The 17,408-nt window shown below is 45.6% G+C and overlaps 1 protein-coding gene across 8 annotated transcripts in view; it reads right to left on the bottom strand.

The window, feature by feature from the left end:
* Window positions 1-17,408, bottom strand: part of KCNIP1 (potassium voltage-gated channel interacting protein 1) — a 259,249-nt gene that overhangs the window by 9,686 nt on the left and 232,155 nt on the right. For 2 of the 8 annotated variants that reach the window (XM_081035836.1, XM_081035841.1), the window contains exon 2: window positions 3,368-3,400. The exons of the other annotated variants lie outside the window; for them this stretch is intronic. In XM_081035836.1, the coding sequence (XP_080891962.1) occupies window positions 3,368-3,400 (33 nt within the window). The remainder of the gene's footprint in view (window positions 1-3,367; window positions 3,401-17,408) is intronic. 8 annotated transcript variants of the gene reach the window in all.

Here is a 17,408-nt window from a genome sequence, read left to right as displayed (position 1 = left end):
AATAACTTCTTTCGCATTCAGTGTGTCTCTGAATATTCTAGAGACACAGGTAAGTGAGCGGATTAACGCTCTCCAACAGCAAGAGGAAACAAATCTATTTTTAAACAATAGAATAAACTTTCACCATTTGGGACAACTAGGGGAAGGCTAGTGTGATTTAGCAAAAAATTCAAATTAGAGCATGTTCAGTATTAATTTAAAAATATGACTATATTGTACAGTATTGTTTTGTAATATTTACTAGATATCCTTAAATAATAGGAAAATGACTTAAATGGGAGCTACTTTATAGAAACGAAAGCTTCTGAAGCATTTGAAGGGCTCTAAAACCAGTTGTTTTAAGTAGTACTTTACCTGGACTATAATGAAATATAATTTTTACACTTGTTATTTAGAAAGTGTCAGTCGATTAAAGAGAGAACTCTGCCCATCTCCTCTTGTGATGGAAGGATCACAAAATCTAAATAAGTGGGATTTTCAACATTTTACCATCACAGAAGGATAAGTGAGTGTTTTCCTCTGGGCCTTGCCAGAATGCTTTCTATAAATTTACTCCAATCAAGAATCAATTGCCACCTAACCTTTTCTAGATGCCCACTGTTGTCCTGCAGACGTTACCTAATTCATATATCGAACAACAGTAAGTCTGGGCTGGCAAGAATAGTGAGAAATGGGCAGGCTGCTGGGAAGGGACACATACCCCTCACACCCTATGACCAAGGAGGGTGAGGCAGGCTAAGTTTCCATCGAGAACAGGGCGAGCACCTGCATTGCCTCATTTCCAGTCAGTATCAGTCTCTTTGCAACAGAGTCTCTCTGTAGTTGCCACTTTTCCTTTTGATACTTTGGTTTCAATAGGAAAGGAATCAGTCAGAGTGAGTTTATATCTTGTACCTTTCCCTAAGGTGTTGGACAGTGGGGTAAGTTTTTAAGGGAGAGGCAGAAGAATTTGGTAACAATTCCTAATTGTTGTCTTTCTTATGTCCTGGGCAATGCATCTCACTTTATCCTTCCGGGAGTAAGGTAGATTATTCAACATAAATAAGATAATCTTTAGACAACGTAGCAAGTGGCCAATTTCCTTATAATTCTTACAGAGCCTTTAATTGTTGTTATGTTTGTAGCTAACAAGTAGCAATTATTAAGTACAGTGTTTCTATATAAATCAAAGGGCCAATTCTCAAACAACAAAAAAGCCCCACACAAGTCTAATTCAGAATACTCATATATTGTTAACTCATTTTAAAAGAGAAATCAAACTGTTGGTTTAAATTTTCTAGCTTTACGTAATAACAATTTTATTTTAAAAATGCACAGATATTTAACACTGTGAAAAGAGGTAAAAGTTTTATTAAAATGTAACTAAGGAAAACATAAATGTATTTTTGGAAGAAATGATGTATTTTTGAAGGCATCTAGTATACCTTTCCAAGTATATCTTATCTAGAAGCTAAAAGATATTATTTTTTTGCAATATTGTCTTATTTCTTTTAATCTATGACTGAATTCCTCACAAGCTCAGGAAAATCTTTTGGCAGAAGTTTGAGAGAATCTGATTCAGAAACTGCCCTTGCTTACTTACCATCTCATTTATTAAAACTGCACCAAGTAATTACTCAAATAGCAAACATTAAACCCACTTTATGAAGGTAGAACTGGACTTTATTAATAAATGGGTTGTTTCCTGCATGAGTATCAGAATCACTTTCCCTATCAAAGGGATTCTGTAATATCTGAATATTTGGATGGTGACTGCCAAGCTTTTGTCTTGTTTTGCTTTTCCACCACCCTCTCATTTCGACTGTCATAAGCCACGAACTGTCTGTCACGGTGGTTAAGGTGAGACAGAATAAGCAACAGCAGAGGACGCTGTACAGGACATTCCCAGGCTGAAGGAGACATTGGAGAACATGGTTCAGGAGTGGTCCTTAATGTTTTGGGGTCACAGGCTCTTCTGGTGTGGGATGAAAACTTTACACCCTCACAAAAGAAAATACACTGAATCATGTCCTTTTGCTTGTACTGTCAGCAACTTCCTGTATCTTTTAAGCACATGGAGCCTATGTTATGGGCTTCTAGCATAGGTGATCTCTTCCAAACTCTGTCACTAAACGGCTTTGCCTGAGTCCCAGGTCACACAGTTGGTGACAGAACTGGCCCTAGAATCCGGCCAGTCCAGGGTCTCTTCTACAGATCTGGCTCCCATGTACCCCTACAAATGGCTTCTGCTTACTTGAGCGCAAACTGCAAATTGGTTTGTAGCCAGCCTTGCAGTAGTTCTCCTCCCTGCAAGCTCTGGCCTCTGTACAAGTTGGACCCTCAGACGTGAGTGGTCGGAGGACTCAAGCCTTTGGCTTCCTCTCTAGGGAAGCGTCTCCCTGACCATGACCATGGCCATGAGCAGAGACCAAGGCCATGGTGTCTCCTCCTCCCTGGCCTGGAAAACAGTTTCTCCACCATGGGGTCTCCGGGTTGGACTTCATACCCACCCACCCAGTTGTGAGGTTACAAAATGTTGGACCTTGGCATGAACACAGCCCAAAGATAGGTCTTGTTTGGCCTATGAAATGTGGTTTATTTTTTATTTTTTGAATGAGTTGCCAGTATTTAAAGGTGAGACATTCATGTACAAGTTTGGATTTCTGATTTTTCTTAGAAAATGGGATTATCTGACAACTTTGGTCTCGAGTTCTCACAAGGCAATAGTTGACTAGAGCTGAGCAGCGGCTGTTCCCTCTGAGCAGCCAAAGCCTCACTCCCTTCACTTACGTCGCTTATGCTACTTTCTTGGCCCCACAGACATTTCAGTTCGGGGCTCCTGATCTGCGCCTATTTACCCCCTCACCTGCCTACCTTTCTCCTACCTCACACTGCTCAGGCTGCCCCCCTCTTCCTCTCTCATTATTTGTTTATTTAAACACATTCCACTTTGTTTCACAGAGGACTTGAAGCTGATTATATGAAATAAATATAATAAAATAATAAGAGATAAAGTAATAAGAAAAACTGCCTCAAAAATGTGATTAGATTAAAAGGTCGGGACCACAGGGAAAAGAGAACATAGAAATTCAGGTTATTTGTTCTAAGCAGTTACTACACTTGAGCCACGCATTGGCTCTAAGCTCTTACATATATTTTATTGCCCATGAGAGGAAAACGTACCAGTTTCTGAGGGGAGCAAAGCTTTCCCTATAACTTATCTGTACAGGAATGTTTCCAACTGTTTCTACATAGGAGGGGTTTGTTAACCAGGGGCATGGAAATCCGGTGAGAGGGAAGGCTAACCACAAAATATATACTTGATTGAAAAGCTCTTCCTATGAAAGTAATATGACCAAAGTAGTCAAGTTAGTTTAAACTTTTTTACCTCTCTGATACTGGTAATACCACCAGGCGATGTCTAGGAAAAAGTAAGAAAACATTTTACCAAATCCATTCATCAAAAAAGCAAAACACACTTTTATTCCTCATGGAGATTCTGCTCCAAGGGTGTCCAGGTCACTGTCCAGCTCGACATACTGGAAGTGGTCTCATTGCCGAGCTGGGCTGACCTTCTCCTTGTCCTGGTTCCCACCGGCAGAGCAGGTAAGAACAAAGGGTCACCTTGCAGTGCCCAGGACTCCCAGCAGGGGGCGCACTGAACATGCCCACAGCCATGCAGCCATGCAGCTGGAAGAGAGATGGGATGGCACAGGGCAGAGAATGCGGATATGAATGGGCCTTGGAAATCCCCACACGTTTGACTGGAGTGGCTTATAAGATACCCTCCACAACGGAGGTCCCACTGCCTGCTCCTCGGTCATATGAAGCTGCTTATCTTGCAGGATTATTAGCTCACTAACAGTTATCAATGAAGTATCTACTATGCACAGACTGGTGAGTAAAACGACTCTGCTCCCTGCTCTCACGGAGCTTACAATCTACAAGTCTGCTTCTCAAGTCCCTTCTCAAGCTGATAACTAACAAAGATGCAGAAAAAGGAAAAGGGCTGTTGAAAAAAACTAATTAGGACATCTGAGCAGCGTGGATGCAGGTGAATGAAGTTCTCTGCTATTCCGAATATCAAACATAAGACACAACATCAGACCTGGAAAATCCTCCATGGATGGTGGATTTGAGGGAGCGGGGGATCCCGGAGAGCGAGAAACAGAGGCTCTGTCTGCCGCTCTCCCACTGGGAGTCTATTTGGGGATCAGCTTGGTTTTCTCCTTAGGCCAGTACTTGAACTTCCTCCTGCACTCCAAGTAGCCCTGACCAACAGCATGTCAGGCAGCCCAGCCACCACCTTAAGTGTGTTTTAGTCACTCCCCACCCACTGTCCCATCTGTACCACCTAAAGTGGTACATGTTTCTGCTCTTGTCTCCTGACATGAAGTTCATGGGAGAAACATGTTTTGCTGGATTTAGTTGACCTCTTTTTATCACTCTGATTAAGCAGCACTTGTATTTATTTATGTTTTCCAATAGGCTTAATTTTTAGAATAGTTTTAGATTTACAGAAAAATTGCACAGAAAATGCAGAATTCCCACACATCCCACCCTCGCAGTTTCCCGTGGTATATTTGTTGCAACTGATGAACCAAGACCTATATATTACTTTTAATTAAAATACATAGTTCACATTAGAGTTCACTCTTTGGGTGGTATAGTCCTGTGGGTTTTGACAAATGTATAATGTTGTATCCACCATTGCGGTATTCTACAGAATAGTTTCACTACACTAAAAATGCTTACGTAGCATTTTTGTGGCGATATGTCTACAAGTATGGATGGATCTTCCCTGGCATGCCAGGGATGGGATAGGTATTGGGAGCGAGAGGAAGACACCGTGTCTGTTCATATGGAGTTCTCAGACCAGTAGGCAGGCACACACACCGGGGATTACAAACGCAAATGCCAGGACTAGTTGATAGGTAATTTAGATGAGTCAGGTGATGGGCATAGAACCCTAGAGAGTTGTATGGGGGAACCATTGCCCCATGAAAGAGAAGCAGCTGTTAGGCAGTTAGTTGTCATCATGTTGAATTAGGCCCAGTGAGCCCAGATGTTTAGATTTTTCAAGAGATACTACAATTCAAAGATGGTTTGTGTCCTGGTTCTTAGATGTTATCAGTGAGCCTAACGCTTACAATACACAGCATGGGCCAAATATAGTACTCCTGTTTGTGGGATGTTGTGGATTGCTGGTCGGGAACTCCTCATTGGCAAATCCGTCCGAGTAGCATGGCTATGGCTAAAACCCCAGGAGCTGAGAGAAGGAAGCTCTAATGCCACCTGGATGGCAGGGGACCGGGAGGGGGGCCGAGAAGGCTTCAAGGGGAGGTCATCATTTATCTTGAAGGAAGAGGGCACAAGGCAACAGCTTATGCAAAGGCACAGATGCCAGAAGACCTGGGAATGGGAAGCTCTCTTACAGCAGAGCTCACCTCTCACTGAGAACAACTAGGAAAAGGGAATTTAAAAACCCACCTGTTTGGAGGTACTGGAGAACTACCAAGGTACCGTGCACTATAAAAGCCATGATTCTGGAGGGCAGGAAAACCCATTAATTACGGTGAGACAGCCAGTGCCGCTCTTCAGCACAAAGCGTATGCCGATTTATAAGCGGCATGGATAAAGCAGTTGAGAAACTGAGCAAAAAAGGGAAAAGCATGGGAGCAGGACTTCCAGCAGTCTGGGAAGACAAAAACTGGATCAGTGCCTCGAAGACATTCAGGACTTGAGGGGCCAAGCCTGGAGGGGTCACAGAGCGATAAGCCTGACAGCCTGAGCTGCTTATTTTTCAAGGCATTTGCTAATGATTCCGAAGTGACAGAGGCCCAGAGAAACTAAGCCAAAGCCACAATCAAAAAGTTGTAGAGCCAAACAGAGCTTTTGGCAGGCTCACAAAGACAAATGGAAAATCTTCAGTGCCAGAGAGCCATCTTTAGATGAAAACCAAGCCCTAACTAAACTCCTGGCAAGCAGGAGGACACAGGAAAGGACGAAGGAAGAGGATGGAAAAGATACAGGATGGAAACACAGATCAAGGAAAGCCGGCATGGCTCTTTGAACGTCACATAAAGTACACTTTCAGGCAAGAAACTTTGCTAGAGAGAAGGAGGGCATTTTCATCATGAAGGGGGCCCTCTACCAGAGAGACACAACAATTCTAAATTAGCATTTATTAGCATTAATAAGGTAGTTTCAAAATACATATAAAGCAAAGGCTGACAAAACTACTTATAAGGACAAATCGCAAATTCACAATCACAATTGGAGATTTAAAAACATCTCTCTCAGTAAGTGATAAAACAGGGAAAAATCAGTAAAAGGAATAGAAGATACAGCGATGCCATTGACAAACTTGGCCTCCTTGACACATGCAGAGCTCTTCACCCAAAAATCAGAATACCAGGCGTCCTTTTCACACAGAGAACATTCACCAGGATTGACTGTATCCTGGGTCATAAAGCCAATCTCAACAACGTTCCAGGAGGTGAAATGATTCAGAAAGTTTTATGTCCACAGTGGAATTAAGCAAGGAATCAAGAGCAAAAAGAAAATGAAAAATTCTCCAAATGTTTGGAAATCAAGCAATAGGGTTCCAATTCCTCAGTCACTCATGCATCAAAGAAGAAACCTCATGGAAATTACAAAGTGTTTTGAACTACATGCATATCAAAACCTGTGCGATGCTGCTACAACTTTACCCAGAGGGGAATTTAAAAGATAGGCACGACATACTCGAGCTGCAAATTATGTAGGTGACAGTGTGCAGAAAATTGAATGCTGTGCTTCCTCTTGAAATCCTATTTCTAGTGTTTCCGGGGGTCCATTTTCAACGTTGCTATCACGCGGGGGACCCTGCTCGCTGTGCCATGTGTTGTGTGGGGCGTCAGGCGTCTCAGCTCCCGCTCCCCACACAAGCATGCAGGACATGGTGAGGCCAAAAAGGAACACCCACGGAGCCATAAGTTGGGGAGTCATATCACTATTCTCACCAGCGGCATCTGCCTCTCTGCAATCCACTCTTGCCAGCTCAGCCACCATCTTCTTGCTAGCCCCCATTTTTCCTGCTAGCGTAGCCACAACCGTTATATTAGTGGCCAATGGCTTATGGGTTACAGCTGACGGCCAACTAGCCACAGCTGCTGGCCATCTGATCACAGTTGATGGCCATTTACTACCTGCGCCAGCACCTTTCTATGTGAGGCCGAGATCCTGGAAACTGCTTTTTGGGGCTCTGTCCCCAAAGTTGCCTAAACTATGTTGATTACGTAGAGATTGTATGAGTGATGGCACGCTGGCATCTGAAAATGTAATCTTTTCTCCTCCCCCTTAAACATGGTTGATTGGTTTATTCTGGGTGAGCGTCCTCTTTCTGATTGAGGACTCACCCCAATGTAGTCAGGGTGAAGATTCGTGTTGGTGCAGAGAGAGAAACAAGTTCCGTTTGGTCCTGAAATGTAATCCTAGAGGCTGAGATTCCTACAGCCGGGGCTTGGAGGGGAGTCATGAACGCACTTCGACACACACAGCACACACACAACTCATCAGCTGTAAATGGTATAAACTTAACAATGAGTCCCGGGAGGGCTGAGCTGAGGCTTGATAAAGATTTTCTGAGTGTTCCAGACATTTTCTTTCAGTCTTCTTGGTTCAATAAAACTCAAATCATGTTTTGCTCCAAGCGTTTGTTCTCTTAATCTCTAAACCCTCCTGCCCCTTTTAAGCAAAATTGAATTTATACATTTCTCATTCATTTACACCTCAGTCCTGAAAATGTTCTGAAAGAGTCCTACATATATATATATATATATATATATATATATATATATATATATATATGTATGTATGTATGTATTTGAGCAGTGCTACTGCCACTAGATGGGAGATTTCCCAAAGTTGAAAATTTTTCCATATACAGTGTATTTAAATTCTCCAACCTATTCTCCAAATGAGGGTGTGTTTGAACGTGGCCTTCAGATTGGAGCAGTGGGTGGGGTGTGTGGGAAGGGCAGTGTCAGATGCACCTGGCAACTTCTTGCAAGAGTGGTAGGGGAGACATTGTCAGAAATGTAACGCAATGATTGAAAGTCCACAACATCACTACACAGACTGTGACGAAAGTCACAGTTCTGTTGGTCGTGTGACAGTGTAACATTTATATATTTTCCACCAAGACTGCAAAAAGCATACTCCTGGAAAAGAAGGGAGTCTTCTAGATCCCAGGGTTGGCAGAAAGAAGGAACCCTACTCAGTATTTCAGGACCAGCAGCAAAGACACCTACATTAGGGATGCGTGTGTCACCTCGGCCCCAAAGCAACATTACAGGCCAGGGAAGTCCCTGCCTGGCCGAGGCTGCAAACCAGAAATGTCAGGGTCACTGCAGCAGCTCCGCCACAGGCAGAAATCTCTAGATGATGTTTTAAGTGGACCTCTTTGTCTGGAACATGTGCCCTGGGATGACACTTTTGATGATTTACTGAGGTAGCTCCAGCAGTCTCCACAGCACCAGGGGGCAATTAGTGAAATGAGGCCCAAATCCTGCCACTAGCAGGCATTTAGGTGGTCATGGGGGGCGAGGGGAACCTCCCACCGTTTCTCCTTTGGTCTCAGCTGGACACTGCCCTGAAGTGCCAGCACATGGAGAAAGCGAGTTAATGAGCAGTGGCCACCCCATGCTGGAGACAGAGGGTCTAGAACATTCCTGCAGGAAATAAGAGGATTACATGGGTGGGACTGTGTGACTCCTCTTGAGAGAGAAGCAAAAGTGATAGACAATTCATGGCAAATGAGGAGGAGGAAGGGGAAGTCCTGTCCAGGGAGAAACGGTGCTTGTAGTTTTAAGATGGGAAAATGAAGTTGTGGAGAGAGATTGAGGAATAACTAGACAGAAAAGGAAAACTGCCGCGTGAAGAGGACTTATCTCAGGTTGGAGTAGAGTTTTCTCATCCATGGAAACTCACTGGGTCAAGGTCAGGCGAAGGTGTGAACGCCTGTCTTCCAGCCTGCTGTTAGAACAGGAGCTCCCTGCTTTCTAGAAAACTCCACAAGTTACTAGCTGATGGTTTCCAAGCGGAGGGCTTGCATTAGTGGGCTGGTAAAAGTTCAAACATGGGCTCTTGGGAGGGAGGCAAAGCCTGACTGATCCCATTTCCCAATTTCCCTGTTGTAAATATTCCCATGGTGGCCTGGTTCTGGCTGTGAACATGAAATCCCTGAGCATGGATTTGGGAAGGGAAGTGCATGATCCCCCCCAGCCTGACTGGCTCCGTCCTTCCCATGACTTCTAGTTTAGAATCGCTGGCGTATGTTCAACTCTCCCAAATCAGTGTGCGAAAGGCCTGAAAACCAATTTCATAATGTAGGTCCAGCCCCTATAATCCAAACAAACAAAGCCTTTCTTTGTTGTGAGTGCGCAAATAGACTCTGAATCATCTAGAATAATCACAGGCAGGGAAATAATGGAGATTGGCCATGTGGCTTTTGCTGGAATTCAGTGCCTGTCTTGGAGAACCGGTGGGAGGTTCCCCCCGCTGCCACCTGGGGAGCACGGGAATAGTTTTACTATGTACTTTATTTACTTTATCTAATCATGGCATGGCCGCTGGGAGGTATATGGTTATTAGACCAATCATACCCACCTGGGAGCTGTGAATCTAAATGAGACATGTAAAGAGCTCTGTGTACCTAGTAGGTGCTCAAAAAATGTCATTCCCTTCTGATGGTGTGTAATGACTGTGATTGGAAGGGTCATTCTCAATGGCAGAAGCCAATAATCACATCTGTTCAATACTTTCCAGGTCACGACTCTGCCTTTTCTGATGGATCTAGTACGTTAAGTGTGCTTCTCTTCAATAGAGGAAGGCTTTTCTTGTTCTGTGATTTACTCTGTCAGGGGCACCCACTTTTCAGTTCAGTGAATATTGACTTGAGTGAATATTGTCAGTCTGTGTTAACTGCCATGCACATAAGCAAACGCAAGACTGGATGACAAAGCGCCGAGCACCTCGGTCCACAGAGCGCCACGGGACACGGCAGAGTACTGTGTGTGTGGTCACCAGACACATGGGGCCTGGAGCCTGAGTGCACTGACGTAATAACCGACAGTCACTGAGAAAATGTCCTGCCTCTTCTCCCCTGGAGTTATCACATGGCTCCACGTCCTCTGCCCTTAACAACCCGGACAGTCAGCGTGCGTGTTGTTTTGGTCCATTTCTTATGGGAGAAGGCAACTGGACATCACCCACATCTGGAACGTGAATTGCCAAATGCCAGGACCACAGCCCGTCATCGGGGACCGGCTGTCTGCCTTCCTAGTGGCAGGGACAAGACAGCCACGTGTCACCTCCAAGGACTCAGCTCAGAAGCTTCTTAACTGTGCACTTAATAAATGAAGCCTTGGCAGACACACCTTGAATTATTAATGAAGTTATTCAGCCTTGATTGTTTCCCTCTTTCGGGGAAAGGTTATTCACTCAAATGCCTTTGATTAGACTATACAATACATCACAATTGGGCCTATTTTATGGGCAACTTTATGGTGATAATAGTTCTGTCTCATTTAGAAGCAAATCAGACATTATGAACTTCGTGATTTATTAATGTATTGATTCCTATAAATGTCAACGCATCTCACATCCCGTCAGAGAGCCCGGGAGCAATCAGTGAAGGGCTAATAAAAATGGAAAATGAAACCATCATAGAGAAAGGAAATACTGCCTGTTTCAAAGCCTGCTGCCTCTCTGAATTGTTTCCCGATCTAGATAATTACCATGAAGGCACCCCTCCCCCCATTCTCCGAGCCCCAAGGAAACAGCCAGCACGAGGCTATCTGGAGAGGCTCGGTCTGCTTGTGTAACTGTTTGGTCTGAAATAAAGAAGAAGTGAAGAGTTGGGCTTGGAGGAACCCCTAGAGCCCATGCCCAGACCCCTCATCCTGCAGAAAGCAGGAGGATGAGGGGGTGCCTCTCCTCTATCAGCTTCAGCCCAGTACAACCCACCACCTCCCTGCTGAGGAGGCTTCAGGGGAAAGCCCCGATTCCCCAGCTGTCATTGACCGCTGTACACGTGGGCCCCCGTTTACCTTTCCAGCGTGATTCCCTACAATTCCTCGGCATAGGTCTTCTGCAGCAGCCATAGTCTACTGGTGTATGGACCCCTGTCTCTGCCTGAGCACATCCCAGCCACTATCTACACCTGGGTTAAGAGCCATCTCCTCTGGGCAGCTCTCACAGACCATCACATGGAAAACTCGCTTTCTGTCCAGTTTCCTGAAGCACGTATTGTCACTAACAATCACCAGGCAGATATTAAAATCTACCTGTGGGTGTTGGCAGTTTCATTTACCAGCTTGGGGGAGGTGGGAGTGGAGAGACTGTGCCTGGTCTTTGTGTGGTTTTTATTATTGGTATCCCGCTCTCTCCATGATGTCCAGTATCAGCTTTGCACGTCACACAGTAGGTACTTAGTAAGTGCTCGTTATTTGCTAAGAGTGTGTAGAGCTACAAGGAGCTAAACGGGAAATACATGAAGGGTCCCGAGACGGCAGCCAAGAGGATGTCTGGAAAGTATTTGGCTCATTTAGTGGCGAATTCTGTCGGTTAGTTCAGAAATCACAACCTGGCAGCCCACAGGGTACACTTGTCTCACTGCTTTTAACTATGAATCTTGCCAACATTTGTTTTCCATGGAAGATGGATTTTGGCTTCTCTTTAGAAGCTGAAGCAATGGCTATGTGGGCCCGCATTATCACATGGCAGCGACTGGCAGCAGCTGAAGCAGTTGCTGGCTTTGGACAGGGTGTGTGCGCGCTAGTAAACTGCAGTCTCCACTGCTCCCTATTACCCTCCACACTAAGACCAAGTGACACTTATGGTTCATCATCCCTCATCTTCATTACCTGCCAAGACTGTGATCTCTACTCCATACTGTGTTTTTCCCAAGTGACTTTTGTGTGTTTTGTGATAATCTAGAAATATGACAGAGTTTCATTTTTGGGGTCTGAAGCAACATGGAGAAAAATGGATGCCTTGTGATTAGAGAGAACCTCTGTACAGATTCGGGCTGTGTCCTCAGATGTACGCTTCTGTGCTGCTAACCTCACACGTACCAAGAATGGGGTAGACTTACAGGTGCTGGTTCAGTACACTTTCACCTTATATTTCACAGAGCACTATTCACAGGGCTTAGTTCCTCTGAGACATGCATTATGTGATTCCCATTTTGCAGAGGAGAAAGCTGGGGTTCACAGAGGAAAGAGAAAATATTATTATTCCCATTGTATTAGGAGAAATGGAGTCAGAGAGCTCATGAGAAATCCCTAAGGTCACAACGATGGTGAATAGAAGAGCAAAACCTAATCTCATTATCTGATTGACAGATACTTTCTGGCATTCGGAACATCCACTCGGTCTCTCATGGGCCCACTATGTCTTTGTGGTTGTTTCTCTCTCAGCAAGTCAGGGACCAAATGCCACTCCCCAAGCTCCTCACACTGTTTGCACTTGAGAATTTACAGAGCCCAGTCTGAGGTGGCAGGAGGGGAGTCACCAAATCATTTCAGGTGTCCTCCCCCCTCACCCTTCCCTACCTCACGCTCTCTGCCATCCATTTAGCATTTCCAAGTTGTTTCCCTTTTCTGAGCACAAAAGCAGCCTTCACTCTGGGTAACAAGTTGTATAAGTCACAGAGCATCTGATTCCAGAGAGATGCTTTTATCCTGCCCTCTAATATCACACACGTGGCTCCTGGGGTCCAGAGAAGGAACTGGACTCATCCAAAGTCACACACTGGATTCCTGGCAGAGCAGGATTAAACACAGGTTAGTCCTTCTGGAGACTCGGTATTCTTTTCACAGCACCATTCACTCGTTCAGCACATAATCATTGGATGCTTCCTAGGTGCCAGCCACTCTTCTAGGCACTGGGGTTAAAGTGGTAACAAAAGGTGGTGTGAACAGTGCAGTGAGCAGAGGTGGTGATGTGTGCTGTGAATGAAAATAAAGCGAGGTTATAGGACTAGAGAGAAACGGGTCATGGGAGGCAGTGTTTTACACAAGGTGCTCAGCGAACGTGGCAGCCCAACGGAGCACCAGCAAGAGAGGAAGACGGTGAGCTCTGCCATCAAAATAGTCAGGCAGAAGCCCAGCTCTGCAGCTTAAGAGCTAGTGAGCCTGAGCAAGTCACTTCCATCCTCCAAGACTCTGTTCTCAGTAGTAGAACGGGGAAGACTCTGTTCTCAGTAGTAGAACGGGGACAGCAGCACCCATTTCCCAGTCTGTTAGGATCAAAGGAAGCACTGCATAAAAAGTGCCTGGCATGTAGGAGGCATTCAATAATGTCCCCTTCTCACTTAGTGGGGGGGAGCTGGGGCTCGGCTTCCTAACTGAGCTCTTTGCTTGGCTGTGAGTGGGGTGCAACCTACAGAGAACCCACATACCACTCTATTAGCCAGGATGGCCAGCTGGAAAACTTCTGTAGTTTAAGAGAATGAATGAGGGGCCCGCCCGGTGGCTCAGGCGGTTAGAGCTCCGTGCTCCTAACTCCGAAGACTGCCGGTTCGATTCCCACGTGGGCCAGTGGGCTCTCAACCACAAGGTTGCCGGTTCAAACTCCTCGAGTCCCGCAAGGGATTGTGGGCTCTGCCCCCTGCAACTAGAAAACGGCAACTGGACCTGGAGCTGAGCTGCGCCCTCCACAACTAAGACTGAAAGGACAACAACTTGACTTGGAAAACAATGTAGTGGGTCACAAGGTTCTGAAGTGGTTTAATCTGAGGAGTGGTGGATGGGTGGCTACCACCGAGACTGGAATGATGCTGTGACAGAACTTTCCAGACTGGAGCTTGCAATACTTAGTCCTTTTGAATTCCTTGCTGTGAGATTAGCAGTATTTCTCATCCTTTAAGTCTCAAAGTGGCTTACCATAAAGCTTACGATGGATCATAGGAGTCCTTGAAAATGAAATCTCACATACAAGAAAGCCAAACAGCCCCAGTCACGCCTTCTGTGTGAAGGCCCTCCCAGTCTGCGTGTCAAGTCCTGAAACACGTCTGTCTGTACTGATGACTTCTGTGGCATACGGGGTGGGGAGACCAGGCGAGGAGGCACACTTCCCTCTTCACCTTAGAGCCTTCATTACTGTTTAAAATATATTTGAAGCTCTATGCAGGATGGCTTCTATAATTTTAATGTTTTGGTTAAAAACATTACTTTTCCAGTGGAGTAATAATAAGTATATGCCATTTATTTCATTGTGAAGATGGTCCTGGTAAGTCTGGCCTAGTGCAATTGGTGTTGAGTTTTGTTCGTTGTGACATTGTTTTTCTGGGAAAAAAAGCTTGTTTTCAAGCAAAACATAATATTGTGGTGCTCATGAGTGTTCCTCACCAGCTATTTCCTGGTCTCCTCCCTCCCAGGAGCGTGGGTGCCCTTCTGGCCCCTTTGACGTTAGGTGTGTTCATGTGACCAGTGCTAGCCAGTCAGATGAGAACAGGAGTGCCGTGTGTCCTGTGGTGGAGGCAGATGTTAAGTGAATCCTTTTTGCATGACCGTGGAGCCGAGTGCTACGAGGAAAGGTATGGGTTGCCGTGGGAGCTTACACAGGAAGACGGCCATAACAGCCAGGCTTCTCTGGGGCGTAGCAGTCTGGGTGCTGAGCCAGAAGGACGAGACGGAATGGCCAGGTGGAGAGCGAGGGAACAGACTCTCTGAGGAGAGAAGAGAGGCCTGTTCTAGGAGATGAGAGAAGGCCGGTGTGTCTGGGGCGGGATGTGGTGATCGAGGCACTGAGTATTGCGAGGCGGGCATGGTCTTATTGTGTTGGGCCTTGGGGTCCAGCTTAACAGTTTTAGGGGCGGCAAACGGCAAAGTACAGGACAGGGGGGTTTCTTTTTTCTTTAGAAGGCAGTATAAGTGACACTATGAATCAATCACTCAATGAGCGCTGAGGTTAATCATAAGAGAACTGAGAGATCCTCAGCCCTTCCCCACGTGTGCGGACTTCATGGAGAATAATTTCGTAGGGCCAGTTCTGTGCCTGATGGCTTTGTGTCCTTCTATCCTTCCTAGCTGATTGCAACAGAGGTCCTCCATCAATCAAATAGGCCTGAGACCTTAGACTCAGTCCCAGCTCTCCACAAGTGAGGGAAAGGGAAGAAAGTCTCTTTTTCTCTATCCGTTAATAAAACCTACAGTTTGAGATATTTGGAGTCTCAGCTGGAATGCCAGGGGGTCTGGTAATGCCTATTTAGAATGAGTCAGGTTTGGCCAGGGACCTCACTCCACGGCGTCAAAAATACGCTAAGGCTGGAGAAAATTTTCCACGACTGTCAGACTTTTTCTAGCGAATCAATACCTTCCTTTTTCATTCTTATTTTAGTTAGACCATGACCCTGCAAGGGGAAACAGGTTCTGGTAGTTGTAATTAAAAGAGAGATTAATTGTGCAAAAGAGATGTGATCATTATTGAAGCAAAATCTAGGACGTTAGGAAGCAAAGGGACCAGGGTTATGGATGTGGGTACCCTGGACACATTTCAGGTTAGTTCTCAGAAATATTCCCAGAAGTGGAAAAACGCAGGTTTCATAAAATATGAGATCTCTTATCTATCATATTCTCTCTCTCTCATCTATCTATCTATCTATCTATCTATCTATCTATCTATCTATCTATCTATCTCTATCTCTATCTATCTATCGTTCTATCTCTAGAATATCATACACAAAATTTTAGCAGTGGTTATCTCTGAGGATTGGGATTATGGACGGCTGTTATATTCATTTTGCTTATATGTATTCTCTAAATCTTCTGTAATGAGTAAGCATGAATTTCTAATAAGAAGACATCTGTAAAGGTTATTTTAATGTTGATTAAAGGACAAATGTGGAGCACCTCAGAAGCCCTGGGATTGGGGGTGGGGTGGGCGCCCTCTCTCTATGGAAGACGCCAAGCAGGTCAGGGTGGAACGCCTCTGCTTGGAGGTCTTTGTGTATCCTTGATAGCATGCTATGTTTATCGATCTGATTCCACGCTGGGAAATGGTGGGAATAGTTCCTACTTTGCATGATTCTTGTGAGATTTAAATGAAATTATGAATGGAGGTGCAACCGGCACGCAGTATTTGCTCAGTCGAGTTCCTAATAACTGTTCCCTCCTCTGTGCAAAAGAAAAGACACAGCCTGGTGAGACGCCGTGGGTGGGACAGGATGCCCTCCATTCTGGAGAAGGCATTTCTGAGACACAGTGGGGGGGAGGTGTCTTCCATTGATCAGAATAGTAACTGACATTTCAGAGGCATTTCCTTAGGTACTAGGCCTACATCTACGGCTTCATGTGCACTGTGTCCTGTAACCGTCCCCAAACCCTGTGAGCTGCGCACTGCTACCCTTGCAAAGACAAAGGACCTGAGACTTAGAGATACAAAGTAATCTGTCCAAGGCCGCAGTTAGTGCATGGCAGACCTGGGACTCAAATCCAGGTCTGCTCGATGCCAGAACCCTTGTTCTTAACTGCTGTATCATGGTACGTGAGCTTTAGAACCACTCCGAACCGGGTTAAAGTGCCAGCTTTGCCACTTGATGTGGTCTTACCCATAAAGACCAAAGGTGACAAGACATGTGAAAGACCGGTTGCCTGGCACCAAGCACCCTGTAACCACATGGTGGCTCCCTTGCTGGGTCCCCAATAGGACATTCCCACAGCACCTGGCACTTCTGAGGAAGTGTCTCAGAGCTACACTGCTGAAAAAGCAATTTTTTTTTCTGTAGCTGTCTGGATAGATTTTTAATATTTAATTAGGGAGACCTTCTGCTTGGAGAGAGGGCAGGACTTGTTATTAAATCCTCACTGCTTGGTCTCTCTTACTTGCCCGTGGGATTATTCATTCATTTCCAGTCACACAATTTAATATCGCCACGGCTAATGGGGAGATGTTGATAATTTGTAAAACTGGTTGGTCCCGAGGCCACTGGAGAAGCTCCGCGCCTGGGCCTGACGTGAGGGCGCAGGCAGATTCCCGGGAGGTGAGGGCTCCCCAGAGCCGCCTGCTCATTATCAGCGGACGTTGCTGAGCACCTTCTGAGCTGCCACGTTGGGAGCCCCGAGGATTACAAAGACCTTCACCATACCGTTGCCTCCTCCAGGAGCTAGGACCCTGGGACACCTGAATGCTTTAAAGGGGTGTTCTGGTGAAATTTGTACCGGGGAAGACATGCAAGCATGGAAATGACTGTCTGGAAGAAAGAAGTTTATACTCCCAGCTCCCTAGAAACAGGGAGCACAGCACGCCATGCAGGGCCACTTGGGGAAGGCCCAGGGTTGGTCAGGAGTGGGGTGTGTCAGAGTGTGGCCCACGCCTTTACTGGGGTTTTCGTGGGAAGGATGGGTGAGGCAGGATAGGCATGCCGGGTAAGTTTAGGATTA

This window comes from Rhinolophus hipposideros (genome assembly GCF_964194185.1).
Source record: "Rhinolophus hipposideros genome assembly, chromosome: 23".
In the NCBI taxonomy this organism is placed as follows: domain Eukaryota; kingdom Metazoa; phylum Chordata; class Mammalia; order Chiroptera; family Rhinolophidae; genus Rhinolophus; species Rhinolophus hipposideros.
This window is presented reverse-complemented; position numbering and strand designations above follow the sequence as displayed.